Source organism: Colletes gigas, unplaced genomic scaffold (assembly GCF_013123115.1).
Source record: "Colletes gigas isolate AHSC1104 unplaced genomic scaffold, ASM1312311v1 Colletes_gigas_Sc00003, whole genome shotgun sequence".
NCBI lineage: Eukaryota > Metazoa > Arthropoda > Insecta > Hymenoptera > Colletidae > Colletes > Colletes gigas.
This window is the reverse complement of record NW_025106632.1, coordinates 8,741,662-8,762,337: the sequence shown is the minus strand read 5'-3', so window position 1 is coordinate 8,762,337 and position 20,676 is coordinate 8,741,662. Positions and strand designations below refer to the sequence as shown.

General features: G+C 44.1%; 1 protein-coding gene across 1 annotated transcript in view; it reads left to right on the top strand.

Annotated features, from left to right (window-relative positions):
• Nucleotides 1–20,364, top strand: part of LOC122404471 (calmodulin-binding transcription activator 2) — a 79,604-nt gene extending 59,240 nt beyond the window's left edge. Inside the window, exons 5-16 of the mRNA XM_043408435.1 lie at nt 10,837–11,025; nt 11,118–11,516; nt 11,592–12,338; nt 12,880–13,215; nt 13,300–13,547; nt 14,143–14,342; nt 14,591–14,698; nt 15,618–15,775; nt 16,080–16,576; nt 17,777–17,932; nt 18,089–18,113; nt 19,873–20,364. Coding sequence (XP_043264370.1) covers nt 10,837–11,025; nt 11,118–11,516; nt 11,592–12,338; nt 12,880–13,215; nt 13,300–13,547; nt 14,143–14,342; nt 14,591–14,698; nt 15,618–15,775; nt 16,080–16,576; nt 17,777–17,932; nt 18,089–18,113; nt 19,873–19,968 — 3,159 coding nt within the window. The 3' untranslated portion in view covers nt 19,969–20,364. The remainder of the gene's footprint in view (nt 1–10,836; nt 11,026–11,117; nt 11,517–11,591; nt 12,339–12,879; nt 13,216–13,299; nt 13,548–14,142; nt 14,343–14,590; nt 14,699–15,617; nt 15,776–16,079; nt 16,577–17,776; nt 17,933–18,088; nt 18,114–19,872) is intronic.
• Nucleotides 20,365–20,676: the final 312 nt, after the last annotated feature.

Genomic DNA, 20,676 nt, shown 5'->3' with positions numbered 1-20,676 from the left:
TGTTCCAAATTCGTTTATTATAATTATATGATTTGTACATTTGTTCCTCAAATAAATCCTCTTCGTTAAATCCTACATCTATAAAATTAATAAATTTGTATCCTCGTAGTCGAAGATGTTTCGTGGCCCCATGCTTACGAGTGATAATTAATTTAAAAAACGAACGATCTTCGAGGGTCGTATTTTGCACGCTCGAGGCCGAAGTTTCATTAGTTTCGCGATAGATTCGACCCTAGTTTGCGGTCAGTCCGTTTCTATGGCATTCAGGATTACAGTTGAAATTTTTTTTTCATTTCGAATTGACACTGCGCCCCCCTCCTCCCCCCTCCCCCTCACTGTCAGTTTTCTCCGATAACATTTCGTTTAATTGATGAGCACATGAAGCCCGGCGGTCTATCTGTAAGCGGAAATCGATCCGAAAACAATGTTTCTGTTTGCTTATTGATTTCCGATTTGCCGTGGTGTATAAATGCGTTGAATGGGTACAGTTTGCCAGGGTACACAATGACAGCCATGGCGCAATTAAACGTTAGTTTGCGCTGTCGGTAATGCAATTTCCGACTCGACTGTTTTTCAGTAAATTGTATTCGAACGTAACGCCCGAAATTGATTTCGACGGACACGGCCGTTATTGTCGCGCGGAGTCAATATTTGCTTACTTCCGTCTGCCACCAATTTTCCACCGTCGAAAACGCGCCACGCTCTCGTAAGGGAAATTTTATTTTCACCATGCGCGTGTGGTCCATGGTCCGCCATTTGCACGAAACGCGGAGAGTGTCTTCGAAAATTGTTACGTCGAACTCTTGAGAATTAACAAGATAGCAAGATTGTTAACTTTCAAATACGTGGAGACACAACTGCATCTTCGATCGTTTACATCTCGAATTGCATTGCATGGATTCAAGTGTTTTTTTTTTTAATTGATACGTCAAAAAGTTAGGAATAACACTGTTCAGGTTAAATTGTCGGATGAGTTTGTGCAGTAAAGATATTTATCAAAAAGTAAAACATTTCATTTTCTTCGAAAAATCATATCTTTTTATTGATAAGAGAAAAAAGGGTTTTATCACGCGAAAGTGAAAAGGCAGTGAGTTGTATCGCACGATAAAATATATCCTGAGATGACTGTTTGCAAAAATTATAATTACCTTGCAGAATAGATGAATTTTTAGTAGATGAATTACGTTTACATTGTGCCTGTTTCGACGTGTAAAGATGATATTTTTAGTAAGAAAAAATGCAAGTAATCGCACGTGACGTTTAATGCAATATCTTTTAAGTATGAAAAAGTTGTGAAAACCTTAAAATGTTAAAGGTTTTTACGTGAAAATTAGATTTAAAAGAACAGTACAATATATGAAGTTCTAAAAAATTCTTTATAAATATTGTCAACACAATTGCAGCAGACTTTAATAGTATGTTCTTGTCACATTGGCTAGTGGCTTCTATTTTGCTCGACACAAGCCAAACATACATAATATAAACGTAGCTTTATAAAAGCAAATAATTCGTGGAAACTTTTCTATTTATATCAGTCTAAATCGAACACCTATTTTACATTTATTTGATATTTTTCAACTTAAATACATGAATTTCAACTACTCACCTCTGTTGTGGTTACGTAGAAGGGTACATTAATTGCACAAATTATATCGATATAGAATTTGTTAGCGTACAATGTCGTTCGATAAGAGAGTCGAGTTGGTAATCATCTAAATTCTGTTTTTATTGGCTCTAAAGGTGGAAGTAGCGGACGAACGAAGGAGTAACGATCGAGTCATTCGTTCGTCCGGGGAAGAAGAAGTTCGCTCGTTATTGTTTTACGATGATCGAAAAACGAACGAAGAAACGGGGGATGACGTATAGGCAGCGAATGCCATTGGCGAAATAACATCCATTTGCTGTTATTCGGTACTCCACAAAGGGTTCAGGAAATTGGCTAATTTTTCCGAGATGACGGAGGGAACCGGTGCACCGGAACGTTTATGTGGGCCGCATCGATATGCAATTTCTCAGATGCACTATTCGGTTCTGACCACCGTTGCGACTGCGTTTTCGGATCGAACGCTTCCGTTGGCTCGGGAAGGAGGTAATTTCAGGTAGTGCTGGCGTACCTCGTTACCGTTTCCATATTTACCGAAAATAGAAAGTCCTCCCCGGGCATCGAGAATTTTTTTTATCATCGACCATTACAAACTATATTCGCTGCTCGTTCGAAAATAAAATTTCCCAACACGGTGAAAGTAATATTAACCGGTCAATATTATTTAAGTTCCAACGTTGCTTAACATAATTCGATAGTTTTACTACCTCAAGACGTTGACTTTATTACAGTTTAATATCGTCATTTTGAAACGCTCGAAAAAAATATTTATCGTATATATAGGTCACAGGACTTTTTATTACGGAACTAAAACAGTTGATTCTCGAGCTAAAATGTTAATGGAAACAAATTTTAAATTACGTACACGACAAAGTGACAGTTTCGACGGTTCTTGTTATTTTGTTCGATTCAGGAAGTTTTGGTCGTGAAATAGCAGGATTCGTCGATGAACTGTTGAAAGGTGGCACAGAGTGTAACACACCCAACGGGCGTCCTCGCGATTTAAAAATAGTACCGGAGGGTGTAAGCCTATCGGGTTGCTGGCAGTACGGAACGAGAGCATTCGACCTGTCCGGGGGAAACAAGCAAACTTCTTTGCCCCGGTGTCGTCGCTTGTCAAACTGTTTTCGCATCGTTATGCACTTGTCAGACCGAGGGAACCGGCAAGTATGTTTTGACGTCGTTGACAGGAATTTTCGGTATGATGTTGACATTCTTCCATCGCGTGTTCCCGTCGCTTTTCCCCGTCTGATCGAATAGCGCCACGTACTACTAGAGACGCTCTGCGTTCACCAAGTACTTCGAGAGCACTTGTCCGCTCTCTATAACCGTCAGAATACTTTATTAGCTCTATCTATTCTAGCAGCTTGTTGAAATATTGCCGGGATCTGTTTCAATAATCCAACGTTCGAACGTATATGATGCTCGAAATATTTCACCGCAATTCCGAACGATAACTTTCCGTTGTTGGTGATATTCGACTATATTTTGAAAAATGTTATCCATTGTTTCATTGGAAATTCGAACGAGATGGTATCAGGCGCGATATCATTGATTAATCGTTAAATAAACTCAAATTACAGTGTAAATTAACCTTCGAATTTTCGTAGGTTTCGTTTTACGTCAATTTTGTTAATGAAATATATAATAGCGTTCTATTTTGGTATTTATGATGCAGACTGAATCGGTTGTTCAGTAACAGTTTATGTTTTGTTTATTGATTGTGTATATCTATAGAATGATTAAGTAAAAAATTAATTTATTAGCGACTATAGAAGTATTTACATTAGGAATACGGTTATCTTGGCGAATTTGTGCAGGAATAATATAACTAACAGGTCTGATCTAGTAAAAAGTATTTTTCTTCATCGAATTTCGCTTTTTATTGCAATACATTTCTTATGAACAGGAATGCTTAACAGATTTTTGTCTCATTTCGAAGGTACATCCACAATAAATAGCAACAGTACAAATATCCAAGTACCTATATATTCGATAGAAAATTAGTACTATTTTTGACTTTGCATCGTCGTAGCTGATCAAAATGATCCTGCATTCGCCCTTCAATCACGCTAAAGAAAGAATCTCGTTTCTTTAACAATTTCTTATCGATTTCTAAGCTCAGGGTCACTTAAAAATCATCGTAGGTCTTTGAATTTGTTCCTCCACCATCTGCTACGAAGCCAGAAATGAGCAAATAAATAAACAAAATAGAAAGTTACCGAATTTCGCGACATTTTTTCCCATCGGATTGTCGCAAAAGTTGTCGTAAAAGTTTACATTGACTGTTACGATGACCATTGCGCGCAACTTCCAGTAGTCTGACTCTAAACGAGACTATTCCACTGGCCGTTCGCGACCGCCGCGTTCCACTTTACGCAAGACTTCTGCTCGGTTAAACCGTCCCATCTACCGATCCAGAAGGGCACGATACCGTCCAGAAACCGTGCAGAATTCTGTGCATTCGGGCAACACCGACGGGAAACAGCCCGTTAATCCAGTAAATCGCTTTCATATCGATGATAGATTTACGATAATATTCGTCGGTCGTGTGTGTGTCGTAAACAGGAAGCGTCGAAAAGGACGCACCATCTTCGTTCGGGGGCGTCGTCGGAAGGAGGGTCGATTTATCGGTCCTTTCGCTATTCGTAAATCAAGGGGAATACATCCTTTCCGGCAACACACGAGACAGAAGACGTCTCGTTTACGTATCCGTTGAACCGAATGCAGGAATCTATGGGCTTCTCCGTCGTATCTTGAAGGATCTATAACATTCTGCGCTCGAAGTGCACGGTGGTCTGACCTTCTTCGTCGCGACGTCGAATTCCCGCGCGCAACGATTCGTCGAGGAACGAACGAAGGCAAGAAGAGAACAAAACAGAAAAAGAAAGAAAGCGGAGACCGAGGAACGGGGCTCGAGCAACACGAACTTGAGAACATTACGTACGCAATTACCAGGGAGGGGGGAGTCTCGTATCACGCCAAAAATTTTTCGAGAGTCTGACTGGCGTTGCACGGAACCCGACCTTGCACGCAACGTAACGATATGCACTGTCAGACGCCATCTTTCAAGCTAAACTATTCCCCGCGTTGCCTGACCCATTTCGTGTCTGGCACGTTACGAAATACGGTAAACGCGTGGAAAATCAATTTTAACGCGGGTCGTTCTCGCGTGGGGAAAATTCGCGATCGCCGCGGGGGACGAGGAGGTTGGGAGAGGGCCGATTGAATTAAGATACGGCCGGTCGAGGAAGCTATTAACACGACAGACAAATATAATAATTCCGTTTCGTGATTTCTCGTCCGGGTCGGTTGTTATTTTCGATCGAGGAGACGAGGAACTAGCCAGCACCGGGTACGGCGAGAGATAATACCCGATGGTGGGTCTACCTCCGACCTTTTCTGCCATTGATCAGCGCCCTGACTTCGTAACGAACGAAGGGACAGAGGTGTTTGCGAATTCACGGGCGAAAGTCGGGGTCGGAAAGTTCTAGTTTCTGGTCGCGATCTATCTCCCGACAGAATGCAAATGATCAATTAACCAGTTGTAAATCAATGGAACACAGGCGGTCTGGCTTTATCTAGCCCCGTTGTCGGCGCTCGCCAGCTCTAATGGCCGCGGTGCCTTACGTGGGCTCTTATTCCGTCTCCCCCCCCTTTCCAGCCACTCCAGTTACCCATCTCGGTCTCGTTCTCTCATCCATCCCTCGTTAAGAATATTTATATCCAGGCCACGTTCGCTGGAGAACCTTTGGAGTCTCCAAGGCCCACCCTCGGGAACGGTGCAAAGTTATTAAGCACTCTGAACCACACTCCATTCCTCTTATTTCCTCTTTCCTCGTTCTTTCTCTTCCGTTGGCCTTTCTTCGACGATTATCTTCCGGGAACGCGGCGGGGGGATTCCCGATAATTTTATTCGAACGTACATTAGCTCGCGTTGCATTCGACCTCTTGGATCCTTAATTCCCTTTTCGAGGAAACTATTCTTCGCGCCCCTCGAGTTCCTCCTGAGGTTCGACGAATATAAGTCGTTCTTACTTCTGATTTCAAGGTAAATTAATTTAACAGTGAATATGTAATATAATTTTATTTTCAGTACTTGCGATAGGTCACTGAAATTTTCATTTTAGTTGAACTTATTCTTCTTGAATGTGTCTCGAGTTACATCGTGGGGTTCAACAATATAATTGGATTTAAAAATTGCGATATATACGCGTGAACTGTGATTTGCTTATTTCTAATGTAAAGATCTGAAAGTAAATTCATTTAGTTTCTGCGAAGAGTGAATATGATTTCTTATATGGAATGTGTCACGTGAATTTTAATTTTATTTTCAATAATGACGACAAATTGCTAAAATTTTAACTTTAACTAACCCAGGCCTGCATTAGAGATCAAGACATTGAGTGGTCGATCGAGAGCTTGTGAGAAAGAAAGGTCGAGCGTAGCCCTCTGTTGGCGAGCACGAGAAGTGAAATACAGCATATGTATTAACATATATTTTTTCGAAAGCACTTTCTGTATCGCTTGCAAAAATATATCCTGAGCTCGTTGCATGTTCATTGTTGGTTTCGTTTATTTTTAGAGCGTCGTTTCGAAAGTCTTTCGCGTCGTTGCTGGGAACGCAATATATCTCTAACATATTTTCCAAATTTTGCTCCGTTGAACCATCGCTTTTGTCGATCGAAGGCGCGCTTCTTGAGCGGGTTGGTGAAAGATCATGATATTGCATTCCTTTACAATTACTAACGGAACGAAGAAAATCGTTAATTATCTTGGACGAGACCCAATATTCTCTGTGATGCTCTAAAGCCAGAGTATTGCTTCGAATCGCGTATTCTTGCGTCGCTCTTTCCGCTAATTTCGTTACGCGGTTGGAGAGGAAACACACGCCACCCTCAACCCCTAAACACCAAACAGGATTCGTCCCTGTAATGCGACATCGCCGCAAGCGAGCGCGATCTTACCATACCTCATTTGAAATGTGCGATTTGTGGGTTTCGCTTGCCAAACGCGCGACCTCCCAATCAGGGACTGTCTGTCAGAGGAAAACGTACGAGAAATTCCTCGGCCATTGCGGCCGTGTAGCTTCGATTGCTTCGTGGTATCTGCGCTATTCTCGATATGGCGTCGGAGACATTCCTATTATATCGCGCGAAAACGACTGGCAAACTTTCGCGAAAAATATTGGCAGGAAACGTCGATGAACATAAATTAATAAACAAAAGCAGGTAAAGTAGGTTTACGGAAGAATGGAAGCTTACCAAACCGATTATACATTTGGTATTCTGCTCCTCGATGTTGCTTATTTACAAAATAAAATATGATATTTTTACAGACGAGGTAGGGAATAGTGCCTATAGATAAACAATATATAGTATACAATATAAAAACGTGCATACAATAAAATAGAATTAATATTGAGGCTTATAATTCAATTGCAATTTGTAAACCTGATTTTTGAACGAGGAAATTTCAATATCAAAAATTTCGAGCCTCATTAGTATCTATGAAATATGAGATCGAATCACCTGAATCCAGAGTTATCATTACATTTTCTCTCGAACGCTAATATAAAATATATAAATTCTCTTATACGAGCACCGTTATCCCCCGAATTATTTCGTAGGACGAAGGTTCCCCGTTGGAACGAAATAAATTCCGTGTAACGGTTGGCCCGGAGGAATCGTTGCGCCGCGTCGAGCCGATTGGCAGCGATTTCCCAAACGAAGGCGACACGCGAGTACGACTTGAACTTTATATCAACGCCGGTAGAATTTTATTGCCGCCAGCCACCTTTCCATGGTTAGTCGAATCAGCCCGCAGTTTGGCGTTCGATTTGCATTTACCCACGTCAGATCGCGTGCAACGCCGTTTCTGGCCGTGTACGCTTACTTATTTCCACCCCGTCCCCCCTCCCCCGACAAGTGTTCAATTTTTTGCAACCGGAGAGGCTGCTTTTCTCCGTTCTGTCGTCGATGGAAACGACGGATAACCATCTCTCGTACCGTTCTTCGAATATTTATACGACCGAATTCTTTCTCTTATTCCCCGTGCACGTTTTTTCCCCTCCTCTGTTTCTCCATCTATCCACCCCTTTCTCGCGCTGGCGGTTGCATGTCGAGTCGTGCAAGGGTGCAATCTCGGCGCGGAGAACGACGTGTCACGATTAACCACGCGAAATCTGTTCGCCGGTAATTATATTTCTCATATTTTCTTCCTTTTCTTTTTCCCCCGTTTCCCGACAACTCGTTTTCCCCGCTTCCTAGCTCGCCCCTCGGTGCACTGTCACGTTCCGGAATCGTACCGGTCGGTTCTTCGCGCTGAAAATCGATGAAGGACCGTATAATAACCGAGTTACTATTATTAGTGGTACGTAAATACTAAGGAAACGAACGCCGAGCGTTATTCTTCGCGTTTTCGCCTCAAGCTGAAACGCTTTCGCGAAAGCGCGGGATCGATTTGTTGCTGGAACACGTTATAGATCGAACTCTGCTTACATTCTGCGAGGGTGAGTCGCCTGGAGATTGAACGTTGAAGCATTTTCGAAACCGCTGGTTACATTCGCAAAATATCTTCGACGAAACTCGGAATTAGAGGCGGTCGTTTTTGTTTTTTAAAATTGGAATCGAGTCGAGACAATTCAAGAAAAGCGACCAGAATTGGTAAATCGTAAAGATATAGTGTTCCACCATGATAATGCAAGGCCAAAAATTTTAATAACGATGACGATATCAAATCACACTTGGTTCAGTTTTTTGCTAAAAAAAACCATAACTTTTGTGCATGAAAGATGGCAAAAGGTCATCGTTAAAAATGAACTTTGCTGAATAGAGTTATTTTGTTCCACGAAAAAATTGTCACTTATTTTATTAAAAAAATCCGCGATTACTTAGTTGCCAAAACCAATATTTAAAATTACCAACGGCGTTCCAAATGTGCCTTCTTGAACGTTTACTGCGGATAAATCGTGGAATCTGTTACGTGGCTTTCACTAGACGCTCTCGGGGTACGCGACGTATTATTTAAAGTCCCCGCGAATATTCTTTTATCCGCGTACAACGAGAAAGGTTCGCGGATAATAAACGATCTCCGTGGGTGATTTTCCACGTACGGACGAGTTTGCGATTCATATTTCTTTCCGTGTTTTGCATGCGTCCCGACAGTAGCGGGAACTCCAATGCGAGGAATCCCTTAACGTAGTCGGCGAAAATGTATGCGAATATTTTGCGCGAGTCCCTCGGCCCCGCGAACACGGGGATCGGAGGGGTGGATCGTAGATGTATCAGCACGATTTGCAAAAGTAAGCGAAATCCACGGAAATGGCAGATGTCAGCGAGGCTGCCTGAAGAGCGTCTGTATGTTCCCTCGAATCCGTGTATCCCACTTCCCTCCCTCGACGTTGCCTTATCTTCGTCATCTCGAGGAGTTTCCGGTTGCAGTTTCTAAGTGTGTCGCGCACCGTGACGTAACGGGAATATAAAATAAAATGAAACACGACCGCTCTATGGATGAAAAGGACTCGAAAGTCACTGCACTTTAACGGTTAGAAAAAAATGTTGTCAATATTCGTTGTAGCGAACAGTTGCCTTAAGGGGGTACTGCTGTCTAGACAATTGCTACTTAGAAATCGTTCTGGAAAAATTATTTTTAGTTACAAGGATCGATTACAATCATTTTTTATTAATAGGAATACCTCCGAAATCCTACGCAGTTTCGAGAAAAAAATTCTGAAGATGGACAAATTTTTTGACGAAATCAAAAATTTTCAAATCGTTCTAAAAAAATTATTTTTAGTTGCAGGGATCGATTACAATCATTTTTTATAAATAGGAATACCTCCGAATTCCTACGCAGTTCCGAGAAAAAAATTCTGAAGATGGACAAATTTTTCGACGAAATCAAAAATTTTCAAATCGATCTAAAAAAATTATTTTTAGTTGTAAGGATCGATTACAATCATTTTTTGTGAATAGGAATACCTCCGAAATCCTACGGAGTTTCGAGAAAAAAAATTCTGAAGATGGGCAAATTTTTCGACGAAATCAAAAATTTTCAAATCGTTCTAAAAAAATTATTTTTAGTTGCAGTAATCGATTACAATCATTTGTTATTAATAGGAATACCTCCGAAATCCTACGGAGTTTCGAGAAAAAAAATTCTGAAGATGGACGGATTTTTCGACGAAATCAAAAAATTTTTAATCGTTATAAAAAAATTATTTTTGGTTGCGGGGGTCAATTACAATCATTTTTGGTGAATAAACATACCCTCGAAATCCTACGCACTTTCGAGAAAAAAATTCTTTACCGAAAATGCAATGTCTGACCATACATTGATTCATTCCCCTGAAATTTCATGAGTATGTTTAAAACATCATAACTTCTGAACGGATTGGAGGATTTTAATGTTTCAAAATGCAAATTACGTGTATTTTGATGAAGAATGAGTAGAGAATCTAAAAATGTTCGAAAAATTGTTCCTTTACCCCGTAAAGTGACAAAAACCCCATAGATATGGTCCGATTTTCAAATGGCCATAACTTCTACAATAGTAAATATATTTCAACGAAATTTTTTTCTGAAGTAGTGCTCATGGGTACCTATAAAAAAGTATTACACAACATTTCCATAGGGCGTCGAACAAATATATTAAAAATGAAAAACGAATTTGTAAGGAAAATCGACGGGGAGTAGGTGCCTAAATTTTTCGGCCAAAAGAAAAATTTTTAAGTCGTTCTAAAAAAATTATTTTTAGTTGCGGGGGTCAATTGCAATCATTTTTGGTGAATATACATACCCCCGAATTCTTTCCCAGTTTCTAGAAAAAAATTCGAGAAGGTTTGAAATTTTTCGACGGAAAAAAAAATTTCAAATTGCTCTGAAAAAATTATTTTTACTTGTGGGGGTCAATTGCAATCATTTTTGGTGAATAGACATACCCTCGAAATCGTACGCAGTTTCGAGAAACAAATTCGAGAAGGTCTGAAATTTTTCGACGGAAAAAAAAATTTCAAATTGCTCTGAAAAAATTATTTTTAGTTGCGAGGGTCAATTACAATCATTTTTGGTGAATAGACATACCCTCGAAATCGTACGCAGTTTCGAAGAAAAAATTCAGGAAGGTGGACAAATTAGTCTTAGAAATTCGTGTCTGAGAAATTCCAGTTTGCAGAATCGTCCTGCGCGGGGATCCGAGGTCGTTCGATTAAAAGGTTGCGATCTTGTTGGCAGGAAATCGCCGCCATCTTGATAAGTTTCCAAAGGCACGCGGAATGGCAAAGTCGGGAGGTGAAGGTGCGACCGCGCAGTGGTTCGATGTTACTGTACTCGAGAAAGAAAGTCCGTTACCGGCGGGACGGTTATTGCTGGAAGAAAAGAAAAGACGGCAAAACTACACGAGAGGATCACATGAAACTGAAGGTAGCTTCCTGGTTTAGTTTACGCCCGAAAGGGTGTATTTAAATCGGGCTGGAGCGTCGTCAGAGTGAGATTTGTTCTCGGTGGTGTCGCAGGTCCAGGGTGGCGAGTGCATCTACGGCTGTTACGTGCACTCGGCGATCCTTCCGACGTTTCATCGGCGATGTTATTGGCTACTGCAGAACCCAGACGTCGTTCTCGTTCACTACTTAAACGTTCCTTATCCGGACGGTGATGCAAAGTTAGCGGCGCTGCCACCGTGTCTCGCACTGCCGCCAGACAAGAAAGAGTGGACGCGCGACGAGCTGGTTTCTCAACTCAGACCCATGTTCCTCGGTGGAGATGACGATCCGAACAATCCTCATCTCACACAACACTCGAATCATTCCGTCGACATGATAGTTTCGCAACTGTTGGACAGACAGCGCGCGAACTCCACTTCCTCCACAACCAGCACTCAGCTTGCACCTAGGAGACTAACACCGGACAATCAGGTAACGAATCACGAGCGCTCGATATTTACAGAGGAACGTTCCTTTCTTAACGATTGCTTCTCTGTTGGTGGTTAGGTTTCCTCGACTACCGGAGGTCAGCAATCGTCAACGACAGCTTCACCGGCTCCTCGCGTATACTCAAGACATTCCCACACGACTCAAAGCCAACAGCCGGCTCCACTAGTGTTAAGTTTGCAACAGATCCAAGGCGGCGGCGGTCTTTTGATACTCAACAGTCAACCGTATCATCATCAGCAGCAGCAGCAACAGCAACAACAGCAGCAGCAGCAGCAGCAACAGCAACAGCAGCAGCAGCAACAACAACAGCAACAGAGCCAACAAGTGGAGATGCAACAGGTCACGGAACAACAGATCGTGCAGCAGACGAGCGTCGACAGGGAACAACAGACCCAGCAGGAGATCGACGCTCAGGAAAGCATGGATCGTTCCGCGGTGCAAACGTTGCCGATCGGTGGCGCTGGCTCCGAGGTCACCGATTTCGCCGAGACCTTGGATTTAAGTCAAGAGGACATTCAGCGAACGTTATCCGCGAACATGGTGCCCCCGTCTCCGTCCCCTTCACCGGCGGACAACAGCATGATCAATCCAATGGATTTCATCGACTCGTCGGACGACGTTCTGGTAAATCTGGACGCGTTCGACGTGTTCGGCGATCTGCCGGAGCTGCACGACTTCGAAGCTGAACAAACGAAGGCCGAGGAGAGAGGCGGATCCGATAACGACGTGGGATGTCATCCTGGAACAACCGTCCATATTGCGGAATATAGTCCGGAGTGGAGTTACACCGAGGGTGGTGTTAAGGTACGCGCTTCCCGCGCTCGCCGGCAGAGGGCTGCCCTCGACCCGTACCTCTCTTGCAAGCACTCGTCCCAGGACAAGACGCTCCCCTTTTTCTTTTCTTTCCTCCCGCTATCATCACTTACGCTACTTTCTGCAACAGCAAGCCGCCATTTTATAATTTTACTAGTCTAGTTTGGATGCAAATAGATTCGTTCTTTGTTATATTGTCTTTCGAGCGATAGAAGTATTATTAGAAACAGTATACAAGATGCGTTGAAAAATATTTATTATAAGTTTCCAAATTTGAGAATATTTGTTCGCAAGCCTATCGAAGGATTCTCGTGTGATTTTGCAATTATATCTTTTCGACTATTAACACGTTCACTGTCCGGTTTCTCAGCGGCGTCTCCAACAGTACAGTGATATGACCCATGTATGGGCCATGGACAGTGAACGTGTTAGAGTGTCGATCTTTCACGACGGCAAATAGTAATTTTAAAAGTATACAACACGAAGTTGCTTAGTAAATTCCGTAATGACGGTATTTTGTACCCTGTCGCAGGTTCTGGTTGCTGGCCCCTGGACAGGTGGCAGTAATTCACAATCGTATTCGGTGTTGTTCGATGCCGAACCGGTGGAAGCCTGTTTGGTGCAACCAGGCGTGTTGCGTTGCCGTTGTCCTGCTCATGCTCCGGGAATAGCGTCTCTTCAGGTTGCGTGTGACGGGTTCGTTGTCTCCGACAGCGTTGCTTTCGAGTACCGTAGAGCACCGACGACCGAACCGAGTCCAGAGAGAGCGCTCTTGGATCGTTTGGCGGACGTGGAGTCTCGTCTGCAAGGACCTGGTCCACCGTCACCCGCGGCTCACTTGGAAGAGCGACTAGTCGCGTATTGTCAGGTCAGTAACACCCAGAGACAAGTGGTTGCTTGACACCCATCGAGATTCTCGACGTTAAACGGATGTTATTTTGTTGGGTTCCAGGATGCTGTTGTCCGTCCGTGGCGAACCGGAGCGGAACCGTTACAATCCGGCGGCCCTACTCTGTTGCATTTGGCCGCCGGATTGGGCTACTCCAGGTTAGCCTGCGCTCTCCTTCACTGGAGAGCGGAAAATCCTAGTAGCGTATTAGATGCTGAAGTTGATGCCCTGAGGCAGGATAGTGCTGGCCTTACGCCACTGGCTTGGGCTTGTGCCGCGGGACACGCAGATACTGCCAGGATATTGTATAGGTATGCATCGATCAGGACTGGTTTCCTTGGGCCGTTCAAGTAGATGAATTTATACGGGAGCACGAAGCAGACGTCTGAAGTGTAACGCAGGATCGATCGAATTTGATCGAGTCTTGTACGGGATGTTCTTGAATCGGTTCTAGGTCTAAATTGCTTAAAGGCGTGGTACGAAAAAGGAGCGTAAGCTTTAGGGTATCAGCACGCAGCTACTAATTCAATAGAAGCGACAGCATTCTCCGTTTCTCCGTAAAACAACAGTGTTTTTGCATGTTTTCAAGCATCTGAACGTTATTACAGGCGTATTTTCACGTGCTTTTATCTCCAGTACGCCACTAATTCAGTCATAACGGGGACATATTCGTTCTTCTTACCGTTACGCAAAGAAAGCAAATCCATTGGGACGTTCCTAATTCGATAAAAGCGGGATGGGGGATGCGCACAGGGTTAATGCCTCTTGATCCCCGAGGCTGCTTCAGACTCTGCGTACGACAGCGAGAAATAAAAACAGAGTCGACCGTAGCTTTAGTCACGAAGGAACGATGAACGTGGCGTCCATCACCGGTATGGCTTTGCGAATGTTTCTCTGTTTCCGCAGATGGAACGCGATGGCGCTTCGCGTGAGGGATTGCCAGAATAGAAGCGCGACCGAGTTAGCGGCGGAGAACGGTCACACGGCGATCGCGGAAGAATTAAATCGACTCGAAGCCAGAAGGCAAGACGAGAGGCTTTTCTTGCGACCGGCCAGCCCTAGCCCTAGGAGGCCATCTCAAGACAGCGGTCTCGATCTGGCGTTGTGTTAGTCTCGTTTGCTATTATACTGCCCTCTTCCGTAAATACACGCACATACATTCACGTCCACACGTAAATCACAGCGTCCCCCCAGCCACTACACCCCCCGCGCCATGAATCCCCTTGACCATCCCTCCCCCCCACGCCCCGCCAACCCAGCCAACCCGTAAGAATTTAGAGTAAAAGGCCGTAAGACATGCGAGCGTAACATAATCAGGAAACGTAGCAATTAAGGGGTTTATCGAAAAACACAGGTGGCTCGCCGCTGCTGGACAACATGGAATTGTTGCAAGAGGATGACTCGTCATTAGCCCTCAGCGAGCAGGGAATGGAGAGCGCTCCGACCCCTCAGGAGACTGTAGGTCCGTACCTTCCTCGTTTCCCCTTCTATTTGTCTGTCTGTCTGCCTGTCTATCTGTAACTATTCGTAACTCTGTCTGTTTTCTAATGTACACTTAAATAGATTCATCGGCCTAGATAAACATTACTGCGCGTGCTGCGAATCCGTAGTGTTCCTAGCTAAAACTGCGTCCCATAAACTCTGTTCTCTGTCTCTTTCTCTGTTTCACACACCACATGTACACACCACACATAACACCGTACACACACGAAAGTTCTTTTTGTTTGTTCCGTTTCTCTGTTCTCTCTGTCTATGCGTACGAGACGACCGGGATCGGTCCAGGCTCGCTGTCCTCTAACTCCTCTGAACTCTTGCAGCTTAAAAGCAGTATTGGTGTTGCTTGGCCTTCGTAACTGCTGGGTGTTGGATGATTGCTGTGTAACGTCTAAACCTTTCTTAGCCGCCTATTATCGGCTGCCGACACAGTTCCTCGAGAGAGGTACCCGACGGTCCCGTCTCCGGCTCGCGGATATGCCCGTGAAAATTGGAGAGCTAAGAGAACACGCACTTGCGAGAAAACTCGTGTACACCGAATCCGGAAACGCCTGTCGGATTAACCACGAGTCGGTTGCACACGTAGCGCCACGGAACAGCTTCCGACAAGCGGAGAATAAACGTCGACGACGATTCGATTCGTGTCGTACAGAGATATCTCTCTCTCTCCGCATCGTGCTGAAAATAATCGATTAACGTTCAGATTTGGTTCACCATAGAAAACTAAAAAAAAAAAAAACAAAAAAAACAACTGAAAACAAACAAAAAAAAAAAATATGCGTTCACGGCTTTTTAAAACAAAACCTCGGTGTTGTGATCGATGTGATTTCGCCGGTCCCGTAAACACCTTTTTCGAGTTTGGCTAGGGTGGTGATTCCTTTTTATAGGGGAGGAAGACGCAAGGGTGCTGACATTGGCTGAGCAAATTATAGCGGCGCTACCGGAAAGGATCAAGAGAGCGGAAGGCGATTCCCCGTCTTCTTCCTCGCCACCTCCCCCGGCACCGCCCTTGTCGCCACTGGAGGACGCTCTGATGGAACAAATGGTAAGTGTTTTTTGGCCATACTCGCCACCAGAGGGCTACGCTCTCGTCTTTCTCGCAAGCGTTCGACCCTTGCTTAACGATCACTCGACAACATCTGATTCGTTCAATTTAGCGTCTCGATTTCCGAGGCTGCTCGAGGGCTCACGTGATTTCTTAGTTAACGTCGTTAACTTCAAAAATGTAAAATTGTTTTTTTTTTTAACAAAGAAGTTGATCACGCTTTTAAACCAGTTTGACAATGATCCGTGCAGCTGTCCTCGTTGGTCTGCGAAAATTAATTCCGTCGTTGTTACGGTGGTTGCAGCCCCTCGATTCCGGAGAACTGTTCGAGTCGTATCGCGACTGCAGCGGAGGCGCAGCGTCGGTATCAGACGTAGACGCCGACGCCAGCCCCTCGAGTCCATCCAGCAGTTGCCTGACGCCCGACTCTCCGTCGCCGCCGCCCACCACGGCCGATTTCTGCGAATTCCTGCAGCTGCAGCTGCAACTGGACAGCAGCAACGGCCACAACGGTCAATACTACTCGACCGGCGGCGACCGGAAGTACGGTAACGTGATGGGATCAGGAATATGCGGGAGTGTGACAGGTGGCGGTAACGGAGCCGGCGACGGTAGCGAGGCGGATCTGAGCAGGCTCACTCTCTCCGATCGGGAGCAAAGGGAGCTGTACCATGCCGCCAGAATGATCCAGAAAGCCTACAGAAATTACAAGGGCCGCCAGAGGCAGGAGGAAGCCGAGAGACACGCCGCTGTTCTCATCCAGCAATATTATCGTCGACATAAACAGTACGCTTATTATAGGTAATCGGTTTCTAGCTTAACACCACGCGGCCGTTTTCTTTCATCCCGGATCCTCTTCCTATCCTGACCACGCTATAAAAATGATACTATTCAGGAACGAACGGTTTCGGTATTCGTTGGAGAAGGGCGGTTAAGGGTCTGTTCAGATCTCAATATTTATTTGCACAGTGTGAACCACCAAGGAACAGTCTCGGTAAGGCTGATACAGCATACTTTGGTTTTGGACCAACTTAGAGTTCTTACGTCAAACTATTAAACCGTAGTATGGACCTTATAATCCTCTATAAATCAAGTTACATTTAGCTTCTGATTAAATTTATACCATAGAGACTGGTAATAGGAAATAAATTGACAGATGGTGTTCTAATAAACACAAATTCCCAATCGAAACCACTCTGGTATAAGAAATTGGACAATAGTTGTAATAATCAGATTGTTTATAGCCATATATCGTTAATCGAACTCACGATAGGTTAATGGCGAATATGGAAGATAGATATTGGTTTACAGTTTCTCGTACAGTTACTCCCACTTATATTCGTACACTATAATGGCTATTCACTGTAAATGAGAAGAAACTCGTTTTTCATTAATTATTACTGAAAACGAATTATTGTTTCGTGATTTATCGAAACGCGGAGAAGCGTATCGCGTAAAAGTCTTCTCGAGTAACTTACCGAAAATGGCGTCCATCGAGCCATTGTCCTTCCAAAGCATCTTCGTGCACGGGTCACGGGTCGCATCGATCTGTTCCGGGCACGGTCGGAACCGTTAAATTCTCGTCAGTGTTTCGCGAGTTGGGACGTTAGTTTTAATAAGCGGCAATTAATAAAGCGGTAGGACAGGGGCGTAACCGTGGTGGGGCCAATTTAACGATCCAGTTGAATCGGACGGATTTCACCGAAGTTCGTTCTGTCCGCCTCTTGGGGGGGAGGGAACTTTTAATTGGCATCGTAAATAATTCGAAAACTTTAGGAAGTTCCTTACCTCCGGACGTGGCGTACCGAATACAAAATTAACCTGGCATTAAATTAATACGACTTTTGTTTGAGATGAAAGCTTTACCTTCCTCACCCACCAGCACCGTTGCCCCGCTTCTTTTTGGCTCGTCCGTTACCACGAATGTACTAGCGCATTCCCAGAGCGTGTCCTTCGAGGCGGTTTTATTTCACGGTGTGCTCCAATTTTACCTTTTCGCAGACAAGCTACGAAGGCCGCGCTGGTGATACAAAGTAACTACCGGAATTATCGTTCGCGTCCAGGCTCGGGCAGCTCGAGGCAGCAGGCTGTCCATCAGCAGGCGGCACATCAGGCGGCCAGGAAAATACAGCAATTCATGCGACAGTCGAAAATCAAGTTAGTGTCCGGCCGGTGCACATAATTGCATTTCCTGTTGCAACGGTGTGCACGCATTATTAGTTATGTAGACTTCTTGTTAGCACACGAAAGGCTTATCGTACGAAAGACATCTAAAAGTTCTAAAGTCTCCCTCTTCTGTGTGTACTAATGCAGCTTGTCGTGGGACGATTCACGACCGGTAAGTAACGAAAAACAAGTAGGGCGATTGTCGCGCGGCAAACACTGCTCGTTTATCGCTCCCTCGTAAACTCTTATCCCGTGAGGATATACTCGCTCTTTCGCTTTCACCAGGACGATCAGTGCACCCTGTTTCACGACACCAAACTAACGACTCGATATCGATCGCTTCTCCGGGAAGAACGGGAAAACAAAAGAATATATAAGAATCGGAACCATCCACGAGATTAGTCTCTGTGTTTTATTACGGAATGCGACCGGTGCTTTGTGTCTTTCCTGTTTTTTAAATGTTCTAATCGTGTTACGGAGTATCAGTCCATGCAACAGTGTTCACATACGGAGCTTGTCATAGAGACGAGACGAGATTCTTCAATTATCGCGTTGCTCGACGATTGACGGGGAAGTATTTTTTTTTTAACGACGTCGCTCTTGCAGGCGAAACCGTTGATTGAGTTTACGTGTACGACGTGTGCGTTCAGAATGTGAAGAGCAGATCTGGGCATTTTTAATGTAACTGTGATTTGAAATACAGCTACATTATGCATTCTCATAGATTGAAAGAAATTTGTGTAATATATAAACCTAGTCGGCCATGTGTATTTGTAATTTCAAGTATTTCATAGTGATAACGCGTTGAACAGGTTGTCGTGTGAATTTTTCTGGTATATTGTACGACTGAAATAAAACTATTAAGTGGTTTGTTGAATAAGTCTTTGAGAGATATCCATATTTTATTATGCTCGATTAAAATTAAAGTCCAGGTCTGCCAAAGAGAATACTTGCTGCGGTTTTCTAGGCTGACTGGAAGCGTCTGCAATTTTCAAACCTCCAAGAAACCAGACGTTTCAATTCATGCCTGAATCTCGCTACAAATATATTTTGTTTACATCCTGTACATTCAATAAGTATTGATAGATTTCTCATGCGTATTTAGTAAAAGTGTACATTAAGGATTGAGCATTGTTGTACAGATTGAACACGGACCAAAAATAACAGTCATGGTCCCTGAAATTAAATAATCAAGGGCCAGGAAGATCTCAATTTATAAAACCACCTGTTCGCTAATAAAAACATAGCTCCCTTTTGTCCTACAGAAAATGACTAATAGATAAAAGCCAGTGTTAATATTAAAAAGAGATTTAATCAGATACGAGTACATGTAAGAGTTTGTTTTAAATGTTTTGATACATATACAAAGTAACTATAGCGATGCAATATTTTCTGGGACACGCTAAGATAACTATTCCTATCTATAAAATAGCAATATAGTGGTAATAAAATGCAAAATTTACTCTTGGGGCCAAATTAAGTTCGACACGCCTGTTACAAGTCCACAAATTCATCAATCTTCGTTCGATATCACCTTACGTCTACTGTGCGTCCGCGAGAAGTTGGCTAATGGCGCGCTATTGGCCGAAACGACGAATAGGCAGACCTATGGACAACTTCTTGCGAACGCACAGTAGCAAAACATCGCGAATCGTTCGTCGACGCTCGAAACGGAATAACTTCTCGCGTTAACGCAAAACTGGGATCGCGAGATGATCGGGGAATCGAAGACGCGTCGAAGTATGTTTCGATACTGATTCTCGAGCAACGTGTTAATTGCGGACAAACCACTGACTTTAGATGCGCTCGTTTGTTTACGTAGTTGACGTGTTCCTCAGAGTGCTTGGTCATTCAGTGTCATGTATGCACATTCGCAATAGCGGGGCGAGGTAAAATGGATCTACATGAACGAATTGCGTTTCTCCAATTAGGCTGCAGAACGCCAGGGCCGCCGCAAGCGTGAACGGGAGGCCGCCAGCGGGCATTTTACGGGCGGTTGCTGTCCCCCAAAGCTCGCCCTCATCTAGCCCAGGGGCCAGCCTAGTAGCCGCCAACCAAGAGGTCACTTAATCGACTGTCGATCGAACAACAAGCAGAACGCCGACGACACTCCGGAAGCGAAACAATAGAGCCTAGCCATTCGCGTATATCCGTCGTCGTCGTGTGGACGACCGACAAAGGAATTATTTTCGACGTTTCCGTGCAAGCACCGAGGAGGTTCACCACCAACGAGAAAGACGAGGGATAGATGAATCGAAAGAGAGAGAGAGAGAAAGAGAGAAAGCGAGAAAGAGAGAGAGAGAGGAAAGGTTTATGACCACCAAAACACGGACACACTTTGCTCTCTACAATCCCTGATTGAACATGTACCTGCCTTTGATCTAAATCTATCCACCTTTCGTATCTTTGTCCCCACAGTTCAGCTCAAGGGTCGCGCCTCGTCCTGATCTACTACTGTCACTACACACGGCATACACACGTACACACCCAACATACATACATAGACAGCTTTCGTTTCGCTTGAAGTTCATTCGATGCTGTCGTTATTATACCTTTCGCTGCATTTTTTTCAACGGTACGCTAGAGGTAGGTGATAATCACGATGTCTCGGCAGGCGTATCAGAAACACACGGATATACAGTATGGTCGATAATAGGCATATAGTGATCTTGGTGAAATTGTGGGGTTTCGAGTGGGGACACTCGACGCTATAGGATTTCGTCCTTTTTAGCAGT